The sequence below is a fragment of the Arachis ipaensis genome, chromosome B04, assembly GCF_000816755.2.
Source record: "Arachis ipaensis cultivar K30076 chromosome B04, Araip1.1, whole genome shotgun sequence".
NCBI classification, from domain to species: domain Eukaryota; kingdom Viridiplantae; phylum Streptophyta; class Magnoliopsida; order Fabales; family Fabaceae; genus Arachis; species Arachis ipaensis.
The window spans coordinates 113,428,028-113,437,917 of NC_029788.2; the positions used below are offsets into that span (position 1 = coordinate 113,428,028).

General features: G+C 34.9%; 2 protein-coding genes across 3 annotated transcripts; one reads left to right on the forward strand and one right to left on the reverse strand.

The window, feature by feature from the left end:
* LOC107639747 lies at positions 14-2,786 on the forward strand. 2 transcript variants are annotated; one of them, XM_016343335.2, is made up of 2 exons: positions 14-335; positions 926-2,786. In XM_016343335.2, the coding sequence occupies exon 2, from the start codon at positions 926-928 to the stop codon at positions 2,561-2,563; it is 1,638 nt and encodes a 545-aa protein (XP_016198821.1). In that variant the 5' UTR covers positions 14-335; the 3' UTR covers positions 2,564-2,786. The 2 variants fall into 2 exon arrangements, with proteins under 2 accessions (XP_016198821.1, XP_016198822.1); XM_016343336.2 differs by having other exon boundaries at positions 15-287.
* LOC107639749 (protein PIN-LIKES 6) lies at positions 4,336-9,435 on the reverse strand. Its single transcript, XM_016343337.2, has 10 exons — positions 8,810-9,435; positions 8,545-8,624; positions 8,294-8,418; positions 7,480-7,601; positions 7,011-7,235; positions 6,506-6,580; positions 5,937-6,037; positions 5,476-5,528; positions 5,160-5,348; positions 4,336-4,758 (listed from the first exon to the last, which is right to left on the reverse strand). Exons 1-10 carry the CDS (start codon positions 9,011-9,013, stop codon positions 4,637-4,639), a joined length of 1,296 nt encoding a protein of 431 aa, XP_016198823.1. The 5' UTR covers positions 9,014-9,435; the 3' UTR covers positions 4,336-4,636.

The following is a 9,890-nucleotide window of genomic DNA, read 5'->3' on the forward strand; positions in this document are numbered from 1 at the left end:
AAACCATTAAAGCAAAAGAAAATGGAAAAAAGAAAGAAACGTGGTGGTCGTGCGGAAAGGGGTGAGCGTAGAGTGAGGTGAGATTGATGTTTGTTCGAACAAGCCAAAGTCACCGCTCATAAGTCATGCCTCTCAAATTACATCGCTAAAGCTACCTCCTCCTCCTTCTTCTTCTTCTTCCGTTTCGTTACATTCATCAAAATTAAACCTCCTTACTCTTAATCTAACCCCTTATTCCCAAATCGTTCGGAGATCTATTCGCTTTTTTTTTTCTTTCAGTAACACGGGTAATTTTTCTCACTCTTCAATTCCCATTTGCTTCTCAGTTCAATCAGGCAAGTTTTTATTCAAAGTTTCGTTCTTTATGCCGTTCTAACATTGCCCATATTCTTATCGAAGCTTTCCATCTTCTCGGTATTGCGTATTTGTAGCAATTTCGTTGTTTCTTACCCCTTTGTAAGAGGGGAAAATGTCTTTCCTTTTTTTTTTGTAAAAAAATTTAATTAATTGCTTGCATTTTATATTTATATTTTTTCCTTATAACTGGGGAATCAGTTTTTCTCCCCTTTCAATTAATTGCATTGCGATCTTAGTCATATATGTGATTATTTTGTCGGAAAAAAATGTTCTTTCTTTTCCTTTGCCACTATTCTTAACTAATTTATTGTGCTTGTAATCACATTTGATTCTTAGTTGATGCTTAATAAACTTACATTTTACTCTTGTTTGAACACTACTCCATGTTTTTATTGTTATGTTGGGGGTTCATTGTGTGATTTTTGTCATGTATATTAATTCTAGTGATAAGTGTTTATGTTTATTTGAATGCCATGTTCAATCTTGAGACAATTTTTGTTTTGTTGCCCTGCTGTGAATGTATATTACTAGAACTATCTTTGATTCTCTTCATTTTGTCGGGTTTCAGATGTCTGCGAATTCTGAGAATGTTGGGGTTTGTTCTCTTTGCCAGAAGGCATTATCTCCTGATAATGAGATGACAAGTGATCCTGCGACAGTTGGTGTATGCGGTGATTGTAAATTTTTATTGCTTGAGGACTATGGGAATCATATGGTTACCCCTCAGAGCTTGCAAAGAAGGTTCAGAGGCCGGTTCAGGCGCAACAGCTCTGAGTCTGTTGACAACATGGTTAATAATTTGAGGCAAAGCAGATCTGCGACTGCTTCTTTGGAGGACGTTCAACAAATTGTGGAGGGGGATGCCGCTGCTTGGGCGACGCAGCATGCTAGTTTACATAATACCCCTAGTGGTTCTAGGAGATGGAGGCGGGTTCTCTCTGATACCGACAGTGATGGTTTCGATAATTGGAGCTCACTTTACGGTGAAAATGAATCAAATGAGAGCTTTAGACGGTATAGGATTCCTCATGGTGAGACTGATTCCCTCTCTTTCAGTGCTTATGGAGGTGACTCAGATGTCTCCGTGGATAGACATAGTATTATACATAGAGGAATGTTTGGTTTACCAGATGTGGGAGATGAGTTTGATAGTGACACCGATATAGATCCAATGCATGCCGGTGTCAGTCACTGGCACTCAGATGATATGGAAGATGATGAGGAAGAGGAGGAGGACAATGAGGACGATGATGAGGAGGAGGAAGAGGATGTCCAAGGGGAATGGGAAATAGCTGATGCTGTAGAAGCGGAAGCCACAGCTCGCCTTCAAATGTTTTTCACCTCAAATTCGAGTGCAAGTAGGGGTAGCAATGTTCGGGTACAAAGGTTTGATTCCGCTGAATCTGAGGTGGTCCAAATGGTCAGTAGCTGGGGAGCTGACTTGGAGGATACTGGCTTACATCCCTATGGTGCCAACTTTGGGGACTATCTCGATGCTAGACAATTCGAAGATTTTCTTGAGCATCTTGCTGAGAATGACAATTCGAGACGAGGAGCACCTCCTGCATCTTTGTCATTTGTGAACAATCTGCCCCGCGTAGTCGTTGACAAGGACCATGAGAAGCATGGTGAACTAGTTTGTGCCATTTGCAAGGATGCATTGGTACTTGGGACTGAAGCTAGTCAGCTTCCGTGCTCTCACCTTTATCATGGAAGTTGCATTTTACCGTGGTTGAGCACACGGAATTCATGTCCTCTCTGCCGCCATGAGCTTCCAACTGATGACAAAGATTACGAAGAGGGAAAGCAGAACGGTGTTCTTCGACATGTAAACCATGACAGGCAGCAACTAGAGATGGTGGATGTGGATGATAGTTCCTCTGATGTCTCTGTCTTGGCTGAAGTAAACGAAGCAGATAGTATTAGTCAAAGTGTAATACATCATACAGAAGTTGTAAGTTCGAATTCTTCCACAAATTCTTCGGCAGTAAGAGGTGGTAGAGGAAGATGGTTTTTTCTTGCCGCGGCTCCAATAGTTAGTTTAGTTGGCATTGTGCTTGTCCTGTGGTTAGGTAACTCACAGATTGAAGGGAATAGGCATCTCAGCGGGCGCAACATGTCCGCACAAGATCATCATACCACCAATGTTTATGCCACACCCGTCCAAAGGGAGAGCAGAAGCAGAAGATGGTGGTGCCCTTTCTAAGTACTTATCCAATTGTTTAAGAATAATAATTCCTTATTGTAGCCACTAGGGATTGGAATTTTAGTTGACTGTGTTTCTGGGGTGCTTTGTGTTCTCACTAATTTCAGTAGTTATGTATAGAGTATAGACTAGTGTTTGTAATAACTAATAACCTTATAACACGATCTTTATTTCTTGTACCTGCTCTCTCTCGTTTGTGCTTCAATGACACAAGTTTTATTTACTGTGATGGACTTAATTCCTTAAACTCCAGAAGTGGATGGTGTTTGTGACCAAAAGTTTTAGGTTGAGATGCACCAGTGGCACTAAAAATATTGTAGAGGTGTTATTGGTGAAAACTCAGAGTGGGTGTCCATTGACATTTGATGCTCAATATAAGGGTGGAGAGTTATGTTCTCAATTCTCATTATTGTAATGTTGTCACTAAATAACTAGGTGAATGGTGTTTGACATTGGACCTAACTTACTAAAAATAAATAAATAAATAATATTTAATAAATTTTAAATATTTTATTTTATACATTTTATTTTATACTTATAAAAGTAAGTTAGGCAATTTAGGCACCACAAATAAAAGGCACCATAAAATTTACCAAATAACTAATAAGACCAAATAACTAATAAAATTTACCAAATAACTAATAAGACGGGTTTTTTAATAATCATTTGGATGTTCATTGAAATCTTCATCACTAGGATCAATGGTCATTGAGAGGGCTTGTTTGAAGCAAGTTTTCCCCCATTAATTAAGAGATTATGTATTTATTCTTTTTATAACTGAAGAGATTGCTTAAAACTAAATCAAAGGAAGATACTGCCTATTTAAGAAATACAAACACTTTTGAAAATTAAATGTGCTACATCAATTTCAACTATGCAAATAAATTAGGGAGAATACTCTACAACTCTAATAAACTTATTAGTTACTGAATATGGTTCGTTTAAAAAAAAATCTGAAAATTGAGTGATTTGAGTCATTAGAGAATCTCCAATGGGGAGTCCGGTTACTATTTAAAGTGAGTTTCCTCACTAATTTCAAAAAGAAGGAGTCTCTGAATGAGAATTTTCATTGTTCAATCAATACTTGCCAAATGGCAAGTTATGTAAAAAATAAATAATTGTATAAAATGTTAATTAATCAAATAGTTATGTTAATTAATTAAATAATTAAATAATAATTAATTTAATAATAATTATAATGATTAATTATATTAAATATTGATATTTTTATTTAATTAATAATTTATATTAATTATTTAACTAATAATTAATTAAGTAATTAAATTATAATTAATTTATATTAATTATTTATCACAACCTCAACTGGGAGAAGAAGATTTTGCATCATACCATCAATTTCTCTTATTATTAATAAATTAATATTTTGTTACTCTATATATACCACTTAGATACACTTCTATTCTCACACTCTCTACTACTCTTCATCTTCTTCCAAGTTTACGAAATCAAAGTTCTGCTACTATTATTTTTTGTTCGAAAAAATGAATCCAAACCAACTCAACTCTTTCTTCAATTACTTACAAAACTTTTCTTAAATTCCAAATACCCAACAATCTCAAACCTCAAACTCTCAAGTTCCAAATCAAAACTTCCCACTACCAAATAGCAGCCCCATTAAGAGAATTTGCATTTTTCAGTAAGATAGTGATCAGGATCTAGAAAATTTAGGTACTAAAAACAAAACTAACGTGTATAATAACAATTTACATAACTGTGATCAGGATGCAGGATCAAATTAATAAGATTATAGAGACACAACATATATAATATCTATATACTATACTAAGAATTCTCAAGGTGGTTTTTTTTTTTTTTTTTTTTTTGACAAATGCAATCAACAATGAAATAAAATGGCCCCATCCAAGCATGGCATGTGAATAGATTCCTTATGTCCAGCTTTCATCGGTTAAGAATTTTTTTTTTTTCATTTCTTTTGAGGAAGATCCTTCTGTTCAATGGAATACTGTTATTTATCCACTAATCTATAACCTCCCTATGGACAACATAAATTGGAATTGAATTTTGCAAAATCAATAATCACAACCTCAGATGTTAGAAGAGTATGTTTATGTATAGAATAGTCCATGCAGCCATTGAGAATACTGCAAAGATATGGACCCAGAACAATACTGCAGCTGCTTCCCTTCCACAGCCTCTTAGATTAGCAACAGCACCTGTCAACAAATAAAAGAATAAACCTTAAAGGTTAAAAGCCTAACACCTGAAAAACTATAAAGTCCAAAATAACATTAAGTCTAGAGATTAATTTTGATACACTATTAGTGTAAAATATTTTATGCTATCTACCGAGCGAGTACTATTATCATGTGCAGCACTTTTGTAGTTATTGTAAGAGTCAAATACTTGGTGAACAAACGTAATAGGGTGACTGTGTTGAGGTTTATCAACTAACCATACATCAAATTTGTTCTCTGATATTAAATTCCTCAAGCAACCTGTGTTCAGAAGTGTTGTGCTAGGGATTTGTGTACCTTTTTAAGGTTTAACCCTAGCAATGTTCAGAAGTGTTCCTAAAAGTGAGGGCTAAGATGGATAAGAGATGTTTATGGCATACCTGAAAGAACTGATGTTGGCATTGAATGCTGAATGAGTAGGACAAACCGAAACATTTTATCATCAGGTGGCAGAAAACCAAGCTTGTCAGCCGTCATTACAATGGCAAGTCCAGCGGGAGGCACTAAAACCAGCCGCCCAAAAATGATAGCAGCAGTTGTCCGAAAACCAAGTTTTGAACTTCCAGGTCCTGCAGACAGATAACCATGATTCATTTATATATTCCTGTTGTAAGAACCAATACATGGAATCCAATACACATGATAAATGAAATTAGATTAAATATGACACTTGTGACAAGAGCTTTATGAAATTACCATCAACAAGGTTTCCTCCTAGTGCCAACAAAATGCACGGAATCATGGCCTCCCTGATCATTAATTAAAGTAACTATTAGCCAGTATCAATAGATTCATAACCATCGCTAATCTAAGACCATGTGACATAGTTTCTTAACATATATTTGATGCCCAACTATTCATGGATGACCTCATAAACAAGATTGAAATGTTTTCCTAACAATACATTTTTGTATAAAGTATTCATTTTGCAAGTAAGCAGATTTTAATTCTACAAGTTAAAAGGAAATAATAAGGTGAAACTATGTACAGGTCTACTTCCTTGTTATTTCAGATATAATCAAGGTTATTATATGCATGTGTTTCCCAAAGAAAAATGTAAAATTTCCATAAGTTGGTATGCTGTTTCCACAGAATAATGAATACTTACAAAAGAACACAAACTAAATAAAAGGATTTACTGCAATCAATATGCATACCCAAGTATCATGCAGCTGTCAGTGAAGAAGAATAATGGGGCATCAGGTGTAAAGATGAGTTTCTTGAGAAATGGGACTGCACCAAGTACCATGGCCAGAATCTGCGAAAACATGCGTAATACACCAAGAAAAAAATCAACTTCGTTTGTCTACTGGCACAAGAATCCATTTACCAAAATAGTGAAAATACGACAACTAAACCAAGCTCCAAGTTTTACTTGCTAATAAAGATATATACCAAGGGTGTTTGCTCTGGGTACGTGATGATTATCACTAGATAAATCCATAATCCTCATATGACATCTATAAGACTCGGCATGTACACTGCTGATTACTAGAATTATTTTTTTTTCTTTTTTAATGCACAAATTTGTTTCTATAATTGCTCTAAAAGATATTGAAGAAAAAGTATCATATATAAACTGGATTGCCATACCAGGACAAGTAAGAAATAACCTTACTTTCCAACCAAAGACAGCAACACAAAAGGAAGGGATATGAGGACACCTAGCATCTAGAATGAGGAAAAGAAAAAACATCAATTATAGGTCTAACAAAGAGAAGCTTACCGATGCGATGATAGGGGGTTGAATAATTTGCTTAAGCTTCAACTTCTCATAAAGAAATGCCCAGATATCTTTAATCTGCACTAGCAACCATGTGTAAACATTGGATCCAGAGAAGAAGAAAAGTAATCGAGGATAGGCATATCTAAATAGGCACTGCATGGATTGTGCAACACATAAAAAATTAAACCATCAATTCACAAACAAAAAAGGAAGATTTTGGCAATTGGAGTTGAAAGACATAAACATCAGAATCATATTAAAATTCCTGTGCCTGTTAAGTTTGAGAAGTTATGACAACTGAGCCTTGTCCCATTAGGTGCGAATATGAAGTTATATAAACTTAAACTTAAACTTCTACAAAAAATTATCATGAAAATGATACTCATCAAATAACATGAATAAAATAAAATAACACAGAAAATAATAATAATAATAATAATAATAATAATAATAATAATAATAATAATAATAATAATAATAAATCTCTTCATCAAGTTAATCTCACCTTCCATTCCCTTGAAGCATTTGATGCTGTCAAAATGACCTCTTCCTTTTGGGTTTCCTCCTCCTTTGGAGCAAGCAATGGAGTTGTTCGTTGATTTTGTTCAGGTGAGCCATCATTATTTGGAGCACCCTTCAGTGGAATGCTTTCATTATCAATGTCAAATGTGCCTTCTGGAGGAGGAGCCAACATATTAAATACATACGTGTATAGGATGATAGCACCAACCTGCGACAGATTAATATTAATAACTCCCGAGTCCTGTGTATGTTTTCTAGAACAATATACTCTTGATCTTAAACAATATACTCTGAGTCCTGAGTATATACTTAAACTATTCTACATTATATCAACCACCCTGAACTTAAGAGTTAATATTGTAGCTGATTATGTGAATAAGTTATAAGTCAAGGCACTAGAATTCAATAACTGAGACACGATGGAGTTATCAAGAAGATATCTATGAACCTACCCACTGGCCAAATGATATATAGGCAGTTCCATCTGTGCTGCATTTTTCAGTGTCACCAAAAGGATTGGATGTGTCTCGACATAAAGCAGCAATCAGGACAAGCGGCACGTTCCCAATATTCCCTGTATAGGAATTTGCAGCGATATAATTAAATTTAACACAAGAAAAACCCAACATATAAAACACAGAATCAACATATCTGCTCTTAAATTTTATTGTAAACAATTATAACGAATCAATCATTCATTCCTTCTCTTATGATTTAGATGTCAATCAAAGTATAACAAGAAAAGTTCGTGTTTTTTCCACTAAGTAAGGTCGGTTGTATGAATCAAACAACGCCATTGTTTTTGTTAGAAACCATGTATGCCCAGAACCCATTGAAAGCAAGCCACGCTTCATGGCTTTGGCCATATTTGATTATAGTTTGTAGTGACAATTGCAACGTGTTTTCTTCATAACTTTTTTTTTTCTCTACAACCCTACCAGCATATTGGTCAACCCAGTATGTTGCCCCCCATGTAAACTATTCTTCGTACTTGGTTTCTATAAATCTAATTTACTTATGACAAAACCACGTAAGGTAAAATTACACTACCCTTTCAAAATATATCCATCCCGACTTTCTCTTTAATGCAAATTCCTAACCTTATGATCTAAAGCATCCACTCAACCGGAACAAAACTCTCACTCCTGCAAATTATATTCCTCTATTGCTTTTCTTTACAACATTCAGTCCTGACTCTCATGTCATCATAATCAGAAGTGCAGATAAAAAAAAAGACAGAGAGCATAAAAAGGACTATTTGATTACCTATTCCAATATGTACAATTGTAAACTTGAAGAAAGGGTATGGGGGGCGGATGATGGAGGCGACAATAAAACCAATTATTGAGCCTGATATGCTACTCAGCACAACGTTGACTGGAATAAACCACCTGCAAAAAAATCAGAGCTCAAATAATTGATGATGTGTGTCGGTAGTGAGTGTGATTTATCCATAACAATAAATAACAAAATTTAAGGTGGGAGAGTTAATTGAGTACTATTTATTTGTCACCTACCAGGCTAGCATCTTCTCCAGGGTAACAGCTTGTCCCAATTGAGAGAATATCAAGCAGGGTAGCAATAGTGTAAAGACAAGCTACAACAACCGAAAATTGGGTGAGACAAAGAGAAAGACAATGAAAACGAAAGGAGAATTCAATTTCATTTTCTTCTGCTTTGGTCTTTGACACCAGTATCCAAACTCATAATGATTGATGCAAACACAGAACAATTCAACAGATAGAGCAATTAAAAAACAGAGAATAGAAAAGACATATATACCCCATTCAAGAGCTTCCTCCCAGAAGCAGGTAAGATGTTAACATACTTTGAAGCCATGAGGAACCCCAAAAAGCACATGGTGAACACCTTTGCTATTGGTAACACTGCAATCTTGATTGAGTCTAACACTGATTCACCTCCTCCACTTCCAACTGCCCCTTCATTCTGCAACATCATTAGAAACCTCCCAACACTAGTTCCCATTCTTCTTTTCTTTCCTTGATGAACAACTCAATTTAATTCAATCCAATCTGAAAATCCCCCAAAGAGAAGCAAAAAAGGGTGCTTTGGTTTGATTTGAGACTTTCTACAAACAGGTGGAGGGGAGTGTGGTTTTTTCTAAGTCAGAACAAGAACACAGAAATGAAGAAACAAAAAAATAAACCAAAAATAGGAAAGAAGTAAAAAAGAAAGAAGATTTATTATAAGGAGGCTACGCCTGCATGAGCACGTGCACAAGAACAATGTGATTCCCCTTGTTTCTTTCTTCTCTTCTCTTCTATTCTCTACCTCTCTACAGAGACGTAGAAACAACACTCACTCACAATCACAACCAATAGAGGGGGAGGAAGAAAAGAAAGTGTGTGTGATAGAGAGAGAGGAATCACATTCCCATTCACTTATCATAATTACACATACACGAATCTATTTTTTTTTGGTCACTATATACACGAATCTAATTTAATTCTAATTTTATAAATAAAACTCTGTTTTATTTTTATTAGAGAAGAAGGTAAGCAAGTCTTTTAAGTAGCATTTATTTTGAGGTATTGAGATAGAGATTAGAAGATTGAGATTCAGTATAGAGACTGGTACTAAAATTGTTGTCTCAATTTCCAAAATTTCAGTATTTCAGTACCTCCAAAAAGTAGGAACATATGGAGATTAAAATTTTTAGAGATTGAGATCTTTATACAAATTAAATTAAAACTTCATTCTTATTTTAATTTCTGTCTGCCACTTTGTACCAAATAGAATACTGAGATTTATTTCAATATCTATCTTAGTTCCTATTTTTCAGTCTCAATTTTTTCGTTTCTGCCTCTCCATCAAATGCTATCTTATTTTTATTAAGAAGACA

Excerpts from the sequence above, each read along its gene's own strand:
- LOC107639747 (XM_016343335.2), top strand. The coding sequence starts at position 926 with ATGTCTGCGAATTCTGAGAATGTTGGGGTTTGTTCTCTTTGCCAGAAG.
- LOC107639749 (XM_016343337.2), bottom strand. The coding sequence starts at position 9,013 with ATGGGAACTAGTGTTGGGAGGTTTCTAATGATGTTGCAGAATGAAGGG. Across the intron at positions 8,419-8,544 it reads CTGGAGAAGATGCTAGCCTG|GTGGTTTATTCCAGTCAACG; the intron begins GTAGGTGACAAA and ends ATTTTTTTGCAG. Across the intron at positions 5,349-5,475 it reads AGGAGGAAACCTTGTTGATG|GACCTGGAAGTTCAAAACTT; the intron begins GTAATTTCATAA and ends ATCTGTCTGCAG.